The 17,760-nt window shown below is 50.7% G+C and overlaps 1 protein-coding gene across 1 annotated transcript; it reads left to right on the forward strand.

The window, feature by feature from the left end:
- Window positions 1-9,721: 9,721 nt before the first annotated feature.
- CPA1 (carboxypeptidase A1) lies at window positions 9,722-16,256 on the forward strand. Its single transcript, XM_065883388.1, has 10 exons — window positions 9,722-9,804; window positions 10,275-10,356; window positions 10,814-11,047; window positions 11,285-11,386; window positions 11,921-12,022; window positions 12,214-12,324; window positions 12,950-13,040; window positions 13,548-13,747; window positions 14,262-14,346; window positions 15,992-16,256. Exons 1-10 carry the CDS (start codon window positions 9,740-9,742, stop codon window positions 16,177-16,179), a joined length of 1,260 nt encoding a protein of 419 aa, XP_065739460.1. The 5' UTR covers window positions 9,722-9,739; the 3' UTR covers window positions 16,180-16,256.
- The last annotated feature ends 1,504 nt before the right edge of the window (window positions 16,257-17,760 follow it).

A 17,760-nucleotide genomic window follows, 5' to 3' on the forward strand; every position in this document is an offset into this window, starting at 1 on the left:
GATGGCACAGTGGGCATCAACTGGGCATGCCTGTGCCCAGGACCAGCTGTTCCGTGTGGGAGGCCTGAGAAATCAGGGAAATGAACCCCTGAAGAACCTAGATCATTTCCAGGGGAAGGGCCAGTGACAGAAGATGAAAGAATCCTGACTTGGGCTAGAGTTTCCCAAAAAAGATGAGTTTTTTTAGAGCTGGAAGTGGTCTAGAATTTCCAAGCTGAAGTTTTCTGCTATTAACAGAAACCCGAGGTCATGGGCTAAGTTAGATAAATAAAGCAAGTCATACTTTTGCAAACTGGAGTCTGTGATTATAACTTTTATGCCCTTTGCACAAATATTTTTATTTCATCCTGAGGGGGAGGATATTACCGGTATTGATAAGCTTATTAATAAGCTCAGATAAGGAGAGCGTGATTTGGAGAAGTTTTAAAGGCCACAAAAGGCCATATAGATTGAAAGTTGAGGGAGATTTGAACTTGGGTTTGTCTAACTCCAAACCCACCATGTCACCATTTATCCAAGCGTGGCCTGTGGCAGAATCTATAGGAAGTCATTTAACATAAAGATGTTTGGGTTCCACCCGCGGGCTGAAACAGAATCTCTGGGGTGGACCCCCAAATCTGCTTTTTTTACCATCTTCCCCAGAAATTCCGAGGTCCCTTAAAGGCTGAGAATCTCTGATCCCTGCTTTCCTGCTTCCCAGAAGGAACACGTTCAAGTCTTCTAGGGGGAGTGGGGCTTTGGGCCTCCTACCCTCTGCCATTGTCTATTAGGGCTGAAGGTGACTACAGCAGTGGGAAGCCAGTCATCCTTCCCTAAAATATTCCCAAGGGGCTGCCTTGACCCTAGCCAAATGCAGTGTGGTCTGCAGACCACAGGCATCAGCATGACCTGGAAGCTTTTTGGAAATACAAATTCTCAGGCCACCCCAGCCCTACTGAATCAGAGTCTCTGAGGATGGGACCCAGGTGATGCTAATGCCTAGTTGGAGAAGTATTGCCTTAGAGGCAGGAGTATGTGGACGCTGATGGGCTTCCCAGTAACAGTGAAAATAATAAACTCTTTTCTGGCACATAGTGTGCAGCAGGCATGGTTCCAAGGATTCAACACATTGCCTCCTCACAGCTCTAAGAGGTAGGACTTTTTTTTTTTAAATAAATTTATTTATTTAATTTTTGGCTGCGTTAGGTCTTTGTTGCTGTGCGCAGGCTTTCTCTAGCTGCGGTGAGCGGGGGCCACTCTTTGTTACAGTGTGCAGGCTTCTCATTGCAGTGGCTCCTCTTGTTGCAGAGCATGGGCTCTAGGTGCACGGGCTTCAGTAGTTGTGGCACGTGGGCTCAGTAGTTGTGGCACGCGGGCTCAGTAGTTGTGGCGCACGGGCTTAGTTGCTCCACAGCATGTGAGATCTTCCTGCACCAGGGCTCAAACCCGTGTCCCTTCCATTGGCAGGCAGATTCTTAACCACTGCACCACCAGGGAAATCCCGAGGTAGGACTATTACTGTCCTTATTTACAGATGAGGAAGCTCAGGCTCAGAGAGGACAGTGGCTTTTAAAAGGCACATAGCTACTGAGTGGCAGGCCTGGGACTGGTCTGCAGGTGACCCTGAGTCATGCCCAAAGCCCTTCAGGACCAGGGCCAGGAACTTGTTGCACAGATCTCTGTGCAGCCAACAGGCCCACAGAAGTTGGGGCTGAAACTGCTTTCCAGATGGGGGGTCTTCTTAAAAGGCAATTTTTTCCTTAAAATCCTTCAGTGACTTAAAATAAAACCCGCCCAAGGCGTCGCATGGCTGGCCCTGCTATAGGCCCTACAAGGTGGCTGGCCCTCTCTCACCTTGTTTCAACGCCTCATTAGTCAGCCCCAACCTCACCAGCTTTTTCTCAGTTCCTTCAGCTCCTTCCCAACTAGGGGCCTTTGTATGTGCTGCTCCTCCTTGTCTGGAATATTGTTTCCTCTTACTCTTCCTTCGTGTGGCCCACTCCGTAAAATTTCCCCTTCAATTTCATTGCCTCACTAGTCCTTCTAGGACCACCCACTGGAAGTAGATCTATTATTTTCTTTTCCTGAGCCTTATTTCTTTCTTTGATAGCAGTGATAATAATTAATTGACTTCTTTATTTGTTATTGTCTCTACTGCTAGTTTGAGAGCCTATGAGGGGAACGACCATGTCTGGGTTATTCACTCTCAGTTCCTGTCAGGCCCACAGTAGGTGCTCAATATTCATTAAAGGGGGGGGGGTGTTTCTTCTCCTCAGCCTAGTGCAAATTACAACTAGGTTTAGCGTATGTGACAGAAACCCACCTTACTGTGGCTTAACCAGATCAAGGTTTTGTTTCTCTTACAGAATAAGTCATCTGCGGTGGGCAGTGCAGGGCTAGTTCAGTGACTCCTTAATGCACTGGGGACCCAGACCCCTCTGGCCTATTCTGTTTTGCCACTTTCCTACCATTTTGACCCCTAGTCTGTTGCCATCATATGACTGAATTCCAGGCAAAAAAAGGGTAAGGGTAAGGGGCAAAAAAATGTGAGCCAGCTGAATTGGCCATCCATGGGCTTAAACTTACATCTTATTGGCTGGGACTGTGTCAGGTGACCACGCCCAGCTGCAAGAGAGGCTGGGAAGTTGCTTTATAGCTGGACACATTACTGACCCCCCCAAAAATTGGAGTTCTGCTGGTAAGGAGGAAGGGGAGGATGGATATTGGGAAGGCAGCCAGCAGCGTCTGTTGCAGCTTCTCTGATGGGAGAGAGGATTTGAAGGGGCCTTTGAATCCATTTCTTTGCTCTAGCTCATCAAGTGACTGACTTTATCATAAAGCCATAGAATTTTCCAGATGAAAGGGTCCTTTGAAAGCTTCTAATCCAACCCTTTGCAGTTATAAGGACTGGGGGCCTCCGGATCATCTAACTTACGCAAGGCCCCACATGAACCTAATGGCTGAGAGAAGCCGGGGATCGTCCTCCAAGGACCGAGGGGTCTCCTCAGCAAGCCCAGGGGGGTGATGGCTGGGGATTTAAGCTTATCAAGTAAAAGCTCAAGACTTAGACATGCAAGTTTTGAAGGTATTACAGAATAATCTCTTTTTCATAAAACTTGATTTCCCCCCACCCTCATTTCTTAGGTATATAATGCTAAACAAGAATTTATTTTTCTGCATTCTGCTTGTTTTTTTTTTTTTTCCTCCCAACAAGCTGTCCTTTTTTGGTATGTTTTTTCATCCTTTTCACCAGTAAAATTTATGAGCATTTATTTAAAAGAAAAAAACATTGGAAAAACTGAAGAGAGAAAGAGCGATTATACATATGGAAAGCTATAAAGAACCACAGTGAATGTGCTGTGGTTATTGCTTTCTTAAAAAAACAAACTAGGCAGGCAGTTTGGAATGTGAAAGAGTCCTGTGTGAGGGCAGGGCAGGCGGCAGAGGCCAAGGGTGATGCACTAATGGCTGGGGTCCTGGGAGTCCCGTGAGGTGCTGTCCATTTCCCCTGTCCTCCTCCATCTCCCCTCTGACCACCCCATACAGGGCCAGAGAGAAAATGAATTTACTGAAAAATAAAATTAAAAAGCTTCTTTAGAAAAATAAGAAGGCCCAGGCAGCCACTTAGTACAAACTGAGGGAAAAACCAGTGAACCTAGGGCCTGTCAGTGCTTGACAAACTGGTGAGGACATGTTCCTCTTGCAGGTGATGGTGGCGGGGTGTGTCCTGAAGGACAACTCCAGCCTGTTCGCCTTCAGAGTCTCCTTACCCCAGGATTCGGGACCATCCTTGGGAATGATGATACAAAGCTATTTGTTCGGCTTGTCCCTCACTAACTTCTCCCCAGGGTCTGCACTCGGCCTCTTGCTCTCTCCTAACCAGCTTTACCAACTTCTGTGGCTCTCATCCACCCACCCATCAGCCCACCTCCCTCAATTCCCCAAAGCATAGCCAAGACCACAGGGTAACATCTCACAAAATTTTACTTGGGAATACAGAAGGGAAATGCAATGTAGAAAATAAAGCACTTAGATTGGATGCTGGAGATTGCTGTCGTTGGGGTTGGTTCATGTTCCTTCATGAGGTAACCCCTACAGCCTTCATTCTCCTTGACCCTCTGCCTGCTCCCACATTGCCCCCAAGTGTAGCAATGCACCCTCAAGTGCTCCCCAGCTCCTCTCCCAGGCTCAGGCAGAGGCAAACCTCCCCTTCCCCGTTTTTCCTTCTACACATGGGACATTCCTGCTTGGCTTCTCTCTCTTTTGCATCTCTGTTCTGAGATTTGGGCTCTGACTTGACTTTTTTTTTTGCAGTACGCGGGCCTCTCACTGTTGTGGCCTCTGCCGCTGCGGAGCACAGGCTCCGGACACGCAGGCTCAGCGGCCATGGCTCACGGGCCCAGCCGCTCCGCGGCATGTGGGGTCTTCCCGGAACGGGACACGAACCCGTGTCCCCTGCATCGGCGGGCGGACTCTCAACCACTGCGCCACCAGGGAAGCCCTGACTTGACTTTTCCTAAAGACCCACTGGAGTGCTGCTCCCTCCAGATGACTCTTCCTCCAAAGAAAAATTCTGCCTCCATTCTGGGGACAAACACTGCTAGCTACTTTAAAACGACAGTTCCACAGCTTCAAAGCAAACAAATAGGCTCTGCTGGACACTCAGTTACGAAAGCAAAACTCAAGGAGGCTGCTGATGGGCCTCCACCTCCTTGTCTTCCACGTCACCCCCACCTCCACCCCACAACCCCCTGCTGCAGCTTCAGCAGGATGTGGTCCCTCCCAACCTACACTACCCTGGGAACACTTACCCACTGCAAACCCCAGGGCCCCTGTGGCTCTATTCTGATCTTCCCACAAACCTGGTGAGCCTCTCTCCACCCTGCCCAGACCTGTCACGATGGCTGAGATTTGTTTGGGGGTAAAAATACAAATGTCCCAGAATCATAAAGTGTCACAGCTGGAAGGGACCATGGAGATCATTCTGACCAACTCCCTCCCTTCGTAGATGAGGAAACTGAGGTCCAGGGATGTATAGGGACCTGCCCCAAATCGTATGCTGGGTTTGTGGCAGTCTACTTTTACAAGGCATTCCTCTCCCATTTTGCTCTCTTCTGAAGTTAGACAATGTCTGTGTGAGCTGGGTACTTTTTTCTTTCTTTTTCTTTTTAAAAAAATTTTATTGGAGTATAGTTGATTTACAATGTTGTGTTAGTTTGGGGTGTATAACAAAGTGAATCAGTTATACATATACATATCTCCACTCTTTTTTAGATTCTTTTCCCATATAGGCCATTACAGAGTATTGGGTAGACTTCCTTGTGTGATACAGTAGGTTCTTGTTAGTTATCTGTTTTATAGCTGGGTATTTTTTTCAATCACATGTGACAGAAAACCTACTTGAAAAAGCTTGAGGAAAAAAAAGAGAATAGAATTTGTTGGCTCATCCCTAGAGCTGGGGTGGGGGTGGGGTGGCTAGGTCCACCTGAATCACAGGCCTCGGAGTTGGGAAGGATGGACCCTCAGGGAAAAAGGAGATGCTGTTATCAGGAGGAGGAAACTCGGTGGGGCAAATGAGAGATGTCCTTTACAGCCCACCACTTGGCTGCCTCAAATTCCCATATAGACTTCTTTTCCCACATGCACACTTTACCACATACAGCCTTAAACACACTTGCCAAAGGGGGATAGCTGAAGTCTCATCCATCTACTTCTTGCAGCCATTCTGACTGCACCCGTTTGTGCTCTCTTCAAAGTTCTCCCTTGCCCACTGTCCCTCTTTGATCTCTAATATGGACATGGGGGACTGCTTCTCCTTATGCCACTTTAACAACCCATTTTCTAGGTTTTGGTTTGGGGGTCTCTTAAGCATTGTCTTAGAGCTTCTGTTGACCATGCCTGGACATTCTCTGGCAACAGGGCTGCCACGGATAGTTGCCCAGTTTGTGCACTGCACAAAGGTATTCTGCTGAGGACAAGGGATGATGTCTGTCCAGAGTGGGAGGGGTGCCTTTCTCCATTTCACATAAAGGCTCCCCTGGGCTAAAATTTATTGTCTTCTGACAATACAAGTACTTTAAAAGCTTAGTAAGTCCACCAGTTAAAATGCTTTTTACAGCAACAACAGAAATCCCAATTAATGAAAAGAAAATGAATATTCTTTCATATTATATAGTCCGAAGGTGGGGCAACAGACTTGACAATATTTGAGAAAGGTACCTCCTTCTCAAGAGTGGGGAAATGTTTTCTAGAAGCTTCCTCACTGGCTTCCCCTCACATCTCATTGACAAAACTGTGTCACGTGCCCACCTCTAAACCAATCACTTCACTTGCAAAAGAGAATGAGATTCCTTGAAGATTGTCTTAGACCAATCTTAGAATTTATCCCTAAGCTGGGAATGGGGGTGACTTTCCTGAGGGGTGACACCTGCATTCAATCTGGGTTTGCTCAGCCAGCAGGAAGGAGAAAGGGATGCTGAATGCTTGTCCACGTGGAAACAGCAGGTCTTTTGTCTATTTGCACTCAGGCACTTACCTAGTGACTTGTCCTTGAATCTAGATGCCAGCCTGGTGGTTTCTTTCTCATGCTAATAGGTCTTGGTGCTCTGCCTGTTCCCCCAGCTTTCAGCCCAATGGCCCTCATCCTTTGCCCTTGCTCTGGACCGATGTCAAACATACCCATGGGTAGAGAGGCAGAGTTGTGGCCCTCTGCCCCAGGTTCCAGTCTAGCAAATTGGTCTTTACCAAAAGGCAATTTTCAGCTTACTGAGGTGCTTTGGAGGGACCCCAGGAATTAGGCTTAATTCCCACCTGAGACCCACATTCCTCTGCCACTGTGCTTTCAGCTTCCTGCCAGTGCTGGCCTTAATTTCAACTTGCAACATTGAATTAATCTTTTCCAACCTTGCAAGAAAATAGACTGTATGACTCTTGGACAACTTAGATTTCTGGCTGGAGGCAGCAAGAGGCCCCTTGGCGAGGCAGTGCCTTCCCCCCACCCCTTTTCCAATGGTCTTGTCTTTTCTGGAAGAAATTCACAAAAGGCCAAGAGTTAGCCAACACACCCTTCAACATGTGTAGTGTGCATGAAACATTAAAAATTATAGGACCGCATTTGATTTAGAAATAGAAAAAGAAATATTGTTTTCATAATGCAAACTAAAGAAAGGCTCTACAAAACTTTCTTTCCTAGTGGGGAACAGATTAGAGCAGCTCGAGGGTCTTCCTTGGTGGCGTAGTGGTTAAGAGTCCACCTGCCAATGCAGGAGACACGGGTTCGAGCCCTGGTCTGGGAAGATCCCACATGCCACAGAGCAGCTAGGCCCAGGTGCCACAACTACTGAGCCTGCGCTCTAGAGCCCGCGAGTCACAACTACTGAAGCCCATGCGCCTAGAGCCCGTACTCCGCAAAGAGAAAAGCCACCCCAGTGAGAAGCCCGCGCACCACAACAAAGAGTAGCCCCTGATCCCCACAACTAGAGAAAACCTGTGCGGAGCAATGAAGACCCAACACAGCCATAAATAAATAAATAAATAAATAAAATTAAAAAAAGAACAGCTCGAGAGCACTGCAGGGCAGTAAGAGATGAGGGGGACTGAGGGATGGGTGAGACCTGGTTCCTGGTCTCAGGAAATGTCTAGTCTCATTGGGGAGACAGAAATAACACTCTAGGAACAATTAAGGAGAAATAAATATCAGTTTGTGCTCAAGAACCAAGCAGTGTGATAAACACCACTTCCCTTCCATCCCTGGCAAAATCCAGTCATTAAGACCCAGATCAAGTTTCACTTTCTTGGTAAAGTCTTCCCTGGACACTCTTGGATGAGCCCATAGTTCTAAGTCCATACCCCTACTGGTACTTTTCACTTCATATCACAGGAAATGCACTGCTCAGGTCTCCTACAGCAAGGAGAGCAACCCGGTGAGTGTCTTTTATGTTTAATCCTGTCTCGGTGACAGCTTCTCGGAGACATGTTGGAGAACCAACATGTTGGTTGGTTACTTCTGTCTTTCCCGCTAGACTGTGAGCTCTCTCAGCTCCCTGACAAGTCAGTGGGGAGTATCACCGTGGTATGGTGTGGCCACACTTCCCACGGGCTGTTCCCAGCTGGTGACTGAGCACAGTGCGGCACTAGGACCAGCATTCCTATAGGACGTAGGGCTCCCTGAACTGCAGTGTTGGCTCCAAGATTCAGAACTGCACTGCTGCCTGAGTTCCTCCTGCCCAATCCTCTCCCAGGTGTCAGACCTGCAACGAGGTGAGGCTCTTCTCTCTCCCCTTTATCCTTCATGGATGTGTCTCCCCATGAATCTCTTGCATGCTTAATCCTGTCTTGTTGACCCACAGCTTCTTGGAAAGCCTGAGAGGACACAAGTTAGGTGGTTACTTCTGTCTTCTCCACTAGACTGAGTTCTGTGAGATCAGGGACCCACCCATCTGCTTCGGGCATCTCTCAGGGTGGAGCACAGGACCTGACCCAGAGGATGAATGAGCAAAGAGATGAACATTCAGAAAAGGGGCAGGTAGGTGAGAGAGAAAGAAGCCAGAGGAAGCTTCAGGGAGGTGGTAAGCCTTGCCTGGGGTCTGGAGGGCAGGAAAGGCTGCCAGAGTAGAAAGGAACAGTCTTCATGGAGGCTCAATATCTGTTGAGGATGGATTCAGTGTTTCATCATCTTCCCAGAGCTATGCTCAGGAGAGAGTTGTGGGTAAATGTAATGGGGTCACTCTGCCTTGGCATAGGAAGATTGGACCATAGGAGGTGGGCTAGGGAGGCAGAGGGAAGAGATGGAAACCAGAAAGGGCCGCCTTCGTTGTTGGCAGTGCCCAAGCCTGAGGCCCTGACCCAGAGCAGGGCCCCCAGATGCTGCTGGGGAACCGCTGGGGCCCTGGTGGATTAGGGCGGATTTGTGTTAGATGTCTCTGCAATGAGGTCAGCATCCAGAGCCAGAGCAAATTCCCCGTTGTGAATTCCAGTGTCTCCTTTACAGTGTGCAGTCCCAACAGGGTTCTGGCCCTGGTTCCCACCACCGCACTTTCTACTCAGAGGACATCTGGTTACAGTTCCCATCAAGGGCAACCCTTGATCCCAGAGCCCTAGAGCAGTGGGGGTGGAGGGAAACTTCTGCTTCTGTGCTGTGGCCTGATTCCCACAAGGCCACCGAGACTGGTAAGAGTGGGGCTGGGAAGTTTCCTTCACAGGGTTGTACCCTAAAGGTCAGGTAGCCCTGGACAAAGCCCGTGTGGTGAGGAGCCAGGAAATCTGGGAGCTGGCTGGGGTCCCAGAAGGTCCCATCTTGCTCTCTCATAGGAACAAAAGAGCTGGTGCTCAGGGAAATGGGAGAAGAGGACACCTCACATGAGGCTGCAGCTGGTGTGGCCACTCCAGAGTCCTGGCTCCTTCTCCGTTGCCGGGTCAGTAAACAGGACCATAGGGTCTGTGGGCTGAAGGGCTCTGGGCAATCAGGGCTCCAGCTGCGAGGCCTCAAGCCCTAGCTGACCCTCAGGCCCAGGATGGCCCCTCATGGCCAGGGGTTGAGGCCTGGCTTATCTCTCCAGCTGTCCTGTTCCCTGCCACTTTATCAGGGAGAGTGGGTAGGTGTCAGAGCTTGGAACTCCCACCTCTCCCTCCCCGTGGGATAGAGCCCAGGTGCAAGCGGAAGGACAACTCTTGGGCACAGCCAGGAGACCTCTGTCCTGGGAGAGTTTAAAAGGCCCCAGGACCTTCTCCGCCTCAACTGACCTTTCCAACTGGCTGCAGCATGCAGGGGCTGCTGATTTTGAGCGTGCTGCTGGGGGCTGTCCTTGGCAAAGAGGACTTTGTGGGGTAGGAGCATGGAGAGGAAGGGGTGCTCAGAAGGGAGATAGGGAGGACTTAACCCCCAGCCAGCATCTGGAGGAGAGGGACAGACAGACACATGGGAAGATGGTCAGAGAGGAGCAGACTAGCACATCCTGGAAGGCAGGCTGACCGGGGACCAGGACTGAGAAGGGGTCAGGTCTCTTAGGACAGCCTCTTGAGCCCTGGAGAATATCTGAGCTCTGAGGAGGACTCTTCAGAAGAGGAAGCAGGAGGAGGCCTAGCTAGCTTTAGAGAGAAAGAGTCTAAGCTGGGATAGGGACAGCAGCAGTGTCCAGAAGGTTCCGAGGAGCCCAGGCCTCCCGTCGCTAGGATCCCTCGTGCTTCCCCTGCTCAGCCCAGAGGACTGAGGCCCAGCTGCCCTCCTCCCACCTGGGGAGCACGCATAGCCAGTAGGAGCTGCTCAGGCCCTCAGTCTCCCCTCCCGCTCTGCCCAGGCACCAGGTGCTCCGAATCTCTGCGGCCGATGAAGCCCAGGTACAGATGGTGAAGGAGCTGGAGGACCTGGAGCACCTACAGGTTAGAGGATGTGGGAGCTGCCCTGAGGCCCCAGGGTACGTCTCAGGGCAGATGGGCTCGCCTCAGACCCCCTCCCACCTGGAGCCAAATGGGGCCTGGGCTCTCTCTCCCCAGCCGCCCAGGAGGGAGCCATGGGACTGATCCCTGTTAGGAAGTGACTTAAACTTCCCAGTGCTAGAATCTTGCTGCCTTTGAGCATCTGAGCAAAAGAGCCCCCCACACCGCCCCAACTTCTAATTCTTCTCTCTCCCTTGCTGCCTCAAAGCCTCTCCACTCTGCTTCCTGGGCCATTTCCCTGACCAAACTGGACTTTGTCCAGCACCCAGGGATTCCCTGCATCCTCTTCCCCTAACAGCTGTGCCCCATCCCCAATTATATGGGAAATTCTGGTGCCGACACCCCGTCCCAGGCAGACCCTTTCCCAGCCCGCTGTGACAGTGGCTCTTGTCCTCCCCAGCTGGATTTTTGGAGGGGCCCTGCCCAGCCAGGATCCCCCATCGACGTCCGAGTGCCCTTCCCCAGCATCCAGGCTGTCAAAGTCTTCCTGGAGGCCCATGGCCTCAGATACACAATCATGATAGAGGACGTGCAGTCGCTGCTGGACGACGAGCAGGAGCAGATGTTCGCCTCCCGGAGCTGGGCCCGCAGCACTAACACCTTTAACTACGCCACCTACCACACCCTGGAGGAGGTGAGGGACCCCGGGGCCCCCCTCCACAAGCACCAAGCTCTTTGTCAGACTGGCAGAACGCGCCAGGGCCAGCCTGGGTGTGCGTGACATCTGCTCTGTCACCATGTGGCCTCGGGGCTCTGGGTCATGGCTCCTCCGCATTCAGGGCTCACAGCAGGCTCGCTAACAGAGCTGCTAAGGGAGGCATCCAGGTGCCTGGAAGCCATGAAGGCAGCCTTCCCTCCTCTGCCTCCTCAGATCTATGACTTCATGGACTTGCTGGTGGCCGAGCACCCAGAGCTTGTCAGCAAGCTCCAGATCGGCAGCAGCTACGAAGGCCGTCCCATCTACGTGCTGAAGGTAATGGGCACCTGCAAGTGGATGTACGTGAGCACACCTGCAAGACTGGGCACCCACGTCTGTGCGTAGGCACCCATGGGTGAGCCCAGGGTTACAGAGAACACACTGTTATATGGACTCCCTGTGTAGCATAGGTGTGTGCATACCAGTACACACACAATTTAAACTTTTAGGTGACGCAAGTGTTTCCAGTCAAGTGTCACATTGTGGAAAGTATCCCAGTGTCTGGTAGTCCAGATAAAATGTTTTGTTTGTGACCTCCGACAGAGAACTATGTATGGGCATTGGAACATGGAGGGGCCCGAAAGTCTGGCTGAGTCATTATTTGTGCCAAGCTTGAGCTGAGGGCAGGAGGCAGAGCTCTGCAGGATCCCGGTCCAGACCCACTCCCACATCCCACCTGAGTGATGGTCCCACAAACAGAGCCTCAACCTGAGATACCAGAGAGCAGACAGCCTCTGGGTGGGGGTGCACTCCCCTTCAAGGAGGTGAGACAGGGCCCCACCTGAACTATTTCCTGCTCTTCTCATCCAGTTCAGCACTGGGGGGAACAACCGTCCAGCCATCTGGATTGACACGGGCATCCATTCTCGGGAGTGGGTCACCCAGGCCAGTGGGGTCTGGTTTGCAAAGAAGGTAAGCCTACGGAGGTAAGGGTGCTCTTGCCTGGTAGGGCATCGGTATCCAAGACCCATAGAAGCCCTGGCCCCTGCTTCCATCCAGAAGCAATGACCACAGAGGGAGGTCGAGGGCAGGCATCCATTGCTCTAGCATGGCAGATTCCTGGCCTGGCCCGCTCTGCCCCTCTGCTCCCCAACCTCCACCAGATCGCACAAGACTATGGCCAGGACCCAGCTTTCACTGCCATTCTGGACAACATGGACATATTCTTGGAGATCGTCACCAACCCTGATGGTTTTGCCTTCACCCACAGCAAGGTACAGGCCTTCTCCTCTTCTTGGGGAAAGCAGGGTGGGCCTCTGTCCTCTGAGCCCCACAAGCTACTCACCCCTAATCTCAACTCCCAGAAGTTGAGAGAGGGACAAACTGACCTGTCCTCCTAGACTAGGGGTTCTTGACCGTGGCATTCTTGACATTTGGGGCAGATAGTTCTTCATGTGTCGGGGGCTGTCCTGCGCAAGCAGCTTCCTGACTGACTCAAGCCCCCAGAAGAGACAACCGAAAACATCTTCAGATATTGCCAAATGTCCAGGTTGTGGGGGACAGAACTTTCCCCAGTGGAGACACACTGCCCAGACCTTCTTCCCTGGTTCTACTTTATGTCTATGGGACAGCATGCTACCAAACAATTTTGTAAGGGGCTGGGGGGGCGGGTGGTTGCCACATGCCTTCCTCTTTCTGCCAGTAGAACCCCCTGGCCAAATGCCATCCATCGTCTCCCCCATTTTCCTTCAGCCAAGAGCCCCCTTTGCAGACCTTCCTCCCTGACAACCAGCTGAAAGTGGCTTCTGATTCCATACTGTGTCCACACCCAGGCTCCAGATTGGGGCTCTGTGTTGATTGTGGCCTCTGTTGGGTGGCTGATCACTTTTCCTTTCTCAGAATCGAATGTGGCGCAAGACTCGATCCCTGACGTCGGGCTCCACCTGCATTGGGGTGGACCCCAATAGGAACTGGGACGCTGGCTTTGGGAGTAAGGCCCAGTGTGGTTTGGGGAGCAGGGATGGGACACCCCAGAATGGCTTCTTACTGTGCTTTGTCCTGTCATCCCCCAACCCTCTCCTGCCCCAGCAGTGGAGGCACATGGGTAATGTTGGCCTCTCCTCCAAGGTGCACAGTGAGGAAGGTGGCCCTCTGAGATCTGCTTGTCCCTTGCCTGTAAAGTCCTTCCCAATGGAACTGAGGTCTGAAACCAATCTATTGGTTGTCTAGCGTAACTTCAGCTCCTTCCCTCTGTGGTCATTTCACTGCAGGAACTGGTGTTGCTTGAGGAGCCCCTCCTACCTCCCTGGGCATGTCCATCAGCTTTGTCCAAGTTTGGCTGGGGAGGGAGGCAGGACCCCCAGCTTATAAAAGGCTTCTGCCCTTTCCTTATCCGGGGTGGGGGTGAGCCCTCCTGCATCTCAACTCACGCAAAGACCGGAAGCCACGGAAGCTACATTGCTTGGGTGTAAGGAATGCCAACTCTCCCCTCCCACAGAGGCGGGATCCAGCAGCAACCCCTGCTCGGAAACTTACCGTGGCAAGTTTGCCAATTCCGAAGTGGAGGTCAAGTCCATCGTGGACTTTGTGAAAGACCACAGGAACATCAAGGCCTTCATCTCCATCCACAGCTACTCCCAGCTCCTCTTGTATCCCTTTGGCTACAAAAGAGAATCACCTGCAGACAAGGATGAGCTGGTACGTGCTGATCCCTGCTTGCCCTCTCATCCCAAAGGCAGCTTTGGGTGGGCCTGGGTTTATCCATCAAACCTGCTTAAGGTACGAGGCCCTACACTGTGCCTAACACCCCTTTCTCCCATGGACCCCTGATGGCTTGAGAAGACCAGCAGGGCAGACTAGCCTTTCTGTCTGGAAAGCTGAGGCACAGAGTGGTTGAGTCACTTCTGTCACATGACAGAGGAAGGGGTAGGGGTGGACTTTGAGCTTGTACCACAAGTTTAAACTTGGAGCTGCAGGGTGACCAAAGGGCAGTGAAGTAGCAGCCAGACATCCCACAAGGTCACATCCTGCTGAGTTCCCGGGTCTGACCCTGCAGGGCCCAACAGGTTCCATGCTCTCTGCTAGGGGCCGGCTTCTGCAGGGTATGTGCTCCTGGGTCATCCTGCCAGTCCCCAGGATACCCTGGCCCTGCGGTTCTGGGGGTCTGGCACTGCTGGCCATGACAAGCAGTCTTGCTTGGCGTTTTCTCCAGGATCAGGTGGCTAAGTCTGCTGTTGAGGCCCTGAGCTCTCTGTATGGGACCAAGTTCAAGTATGGCAGCATCATCACAACAATTTGTAAGTAGGTGCATTGTCTCTGTGGGCGGTCTGGGAGGAAGCTCAGCTGGCTTTCCCCGCTGGAGGAAGTGTCTCTCCTGCGGGAGGTAGCCAAGGGTTCCCCAACCTGGGAGCATGGGTGAGGAGAACAGCCCTGGCCATGCCTGACTACTGCTGGCTTGGTGGGCAGCGGGGCCCTTTCCTCATGTGAACTCTGCCTTCCTCGATACCTTCAGACAAACCCTTCAGTTCCTCTGAGAACTCTTATCTTGGGGTTAAGTTCAGCTTCATGCATGGAGCGGGTAGAGAGTTCTGCTGGCCTTTGTATTGTAGATCCCTAAGAAATTCAACTTAAAAAATACTCTTCCTCCAATGCCCTTCAGTTAGGGAATATATCCTATCTTTCCCCAGCTTACTTATCCATGCACTGCCCCTGAGAGGAGGACTGCTACATCAACATGGAATTAAGTCAACAAATGTTTCTTGAACACCTATGATACACCAGGCCTTGTTTTGTGTGCTTGGGATACAGTTGGGAATAAAAACAAGCCAAGATCAGGAAACCTCCATTCTAGCCAGCCATGACAATAAACGTGAATAAGGAAATGATACCATGTGTTAGGTGATAAGTGCTGGGAGAAAAAGAACTACTAGGACAGGGTGAGGGGACTCAGGAGTACTGGGGGTGGAAGCAGGGCAGGTGGACTGAAGCATAGGCCTCATCGAGAGAGTGAAATTTGGGCAAGTATTGAAGGAAAGGAGGGATGGAGCTAAGAGGCTATTTGAGGAAGAGACTTCCAGGCAGAGGAATCTTCTAGAACAAAGGCCTTCCCGTGTGCCCTGACCTGGCGTGTATGGGAACGGCAGGAAGAGCACAGAGACCCAGTGGCTACAGCAGAGACAGGTGGCGGGGATGGCAGCAGGGGTTGAGGTTGCAGTGTTCAGATCCCACTGAGCCCTGAAGAGACACAGCAAGCCTGTGGCTGACAGGAGGTGAGAGTACTGACGAAGCTGGGCGCAGGGACACACCTCAGACTTCCTGCCCCAAGTGTCCAGTTCTGGGGGTGAGTGAGTCACAGTCTCACCTGGGGCTGGCCTTACTTTTGGACTCCAGGCCTTCTTTGGAAACTGTTTTAACCCTGAGTCAAAAGGTTTTTGCTTTGTTCAATATTGTGGAGTTAAATTCTGATATGCAGCCACCTCCCTCTCCCCTGCCCGATTCTGCAGCTGCTTTGATACCTACTGCAAATCTGTCTGCAAAAGACAGACGAGGGGCTTTTGCTTTGACTCTGACCCTTGCACTTTCCCCCTGCAGACCAGCATCCGGGGGACAGTCCTGGTTACCCAAGTGGGCAACTCTGGTATATGTGGGGGCTTGACCCAAGTGGCTGTTAGATAGAGGTGGCTTTCAAAATCATGGGAGCTTCCTTGCATGACCCAGTGAGAGGAGAACCATTGCTGGTCTGCCTCTCTGGGCCTCTTGGACTAAGACCCTTCAGGGGAGCTTCTTGGGAGGAAGCCAGGCTGCTTGGTCAACAGTAGGAACTTAGCAGATGCTGACTCCAGTCAACAGTGCACGAGGCTCTGGGCTTTGGACCATTAGCCCAGCCCATGCAAATGTTTTCAAGCGAGTGACCTTTGTTCTGCCGGTCTGCTCCTGCCCCAGACCAAGCCAGTGGAGGCACCATTGACTGGACCTACAACCAGGGCATCAAGTACTCCTTCACCTTCGAGCTCCGGGACACCGGGCGCTATGGCTTCCTGCTGCCGGCCTCCCAGATCATCCCCACGGCCCAGGAGACATGGCTGGCACTTCTGACCATCATGGAGCACACGCTGAATCACCCCTACTGACCCGGCCCTTCAGCGCTGTCTTCCTCCTCCTCTCCGTCCCCACCCAGGCAGCCAAATAAAGTTTGAGTGTACATGGACCAGAATGGGGCTCATGTGTGGGAATGCATGTGGCATGTCTGCCTTTTCAAGCTGTGGCAGAAGTGATTTAGTTCCTGCAGGTCTCACTGGAAACGTGTGGGTAGTTGGACTAGATGACCCTTAAACTCCCCTGCATTCCAAGGTCCTGTGAAGTTGTATCCAAGTGGCATCTGTTTTAATTAGACCACCCTGAGCTCAGCTCGTCAGTGGGGTGATTTGTTCATACCTTAGGAGCAAGCAGCAGCCACAGCTGCTAACCAAATGCCCGGCACCCCGCAGTGGTGAGGAATTCAGCTTGTACAATAGTGTAGCTGGTTGGATCCATTCATCTACAAAAGCAATAACCCTGAGTACAAACTAGAATAATCCTGGTGGCCAGTGTTGTCCCAAATCAATGTTGCAGCCAGGTAAAGCAAATTTCTATAGAGCAAAGTATGGTCTCCCACTCCTAATTAAGTTGGAAGGACACAATTGGGTTAAATGGAATCATTTACTGAAGATAAAGAACAAACACCAATCCCAGGGCATTTTATTAATTGAAGTGTATCAGGAAGACTTTGCCTTTAGAGACAGAAGTAGTTTACTTCTCACTGCCCCATCCTTTCTAGCATCTCCTGCTACATTGTCTCCTCTTCCACTCACCACCACTCATTATCGTTAGCAAAATTTCTCAAACGTAAGGCTCTCCTCTCCTTCCCCATACCCTCCACAGCTCCTGGAATTTGGCTTCCCTCCCTTGGCTTGGTGATTCTGGTGGCTGTGATATCACACTTAGTGGCTAGCACCACAGCACATAGCATATATCTCAACTTTTTTTCAAAGCAAGAATCTACATTCCGTTTCTTCCAAATCTCTTAAGGTGTGACTGTCAAGCAGGGGGTTCCTCCCACTGAACTTGCTGGGAAGTGGATGGGGGGTGGCTTGGTAGCTTCCCAAATAGGGGGGCTGGGGTAAGGATGGCAGCCTCTCCCTGTATCAGTCAGATGAAGTATCACAATGCAGCCATCTTCACTGACTTAAAATCTGTGTCTTTTTCACATAAAATAGCCTGAAGATCAAATGATTTTTTTCTTTTTTTTTAAAGGCCCATTGGGGAATTTTCATCTTGGAGGTTTTTTATAATTTTTAATTTTCTAAAATTGAGGTATAGTTGATTTACAGTATATATTAGTTTCACATATACAATAGAGTGATTCAAAATTTTTATAATTATACTCCATTCATTTTTTTATTTTAATTTTTTTTTTGCTACCAAACATTCTAAAAAACAAAAAGAATGAGGCTGACTATACATATAGTACACATAAAGTTATACATATATAAGTTTATGAGGCAAGGTTAAATGGTGTTTCAGTCTTTACAGGAGGATGATCTAAAGATTTTATGACACTTCCTTCAAGTTATCTTTTGGGAACCATTTCCCTTCAATTTATGTAGATAAGCTGAAACCCACTGTAATGGCTCAGTTTGGGCAAGTAAAAAAAAAAAACGAAGCTGATCTTA

The sequence above is a fragment of the Phocoena phocoena genome, chromosome 9 (assembly GCF_963924675.1).
Source record: "Phocoena phocoena chromosome 9, mPhoPho1.1, whole genome shotgun sequence".
Classification (NCBI taxonomy): domain Eukaryota; kingdom Metazoa; phylum Chordata; class Mammalia; order Artiodactyla; family Phocoenidae; genus Phocoena; species Phocoena phocoena.

Excerpts from the sequence above, each read along its gene's own strand:
- CPA1 (XM_065883388.1), top strand. The coding sequence starts at position 9,740 with ATGCAGGGGCTGCTGATTTTGAGCGTGCTGCTGGGGGCTGTCCTTGGC. Across the intron at positions 9,805-10,274 it reads GGCAAAGAGGACTTTGTGGG|GCACCAGGTGCTCCGAATCT; the intron begins GTAGGAGCATGG and ends CGCTCTGCCCAG. Across the intron at positions 11,048-11,284 it reads CCTACCACACCCTGGAGGAG|ATCTATGACTTCATGGACTT; the intron begins GTGAGGGACCCC and ends CTGCCTCCTCAG.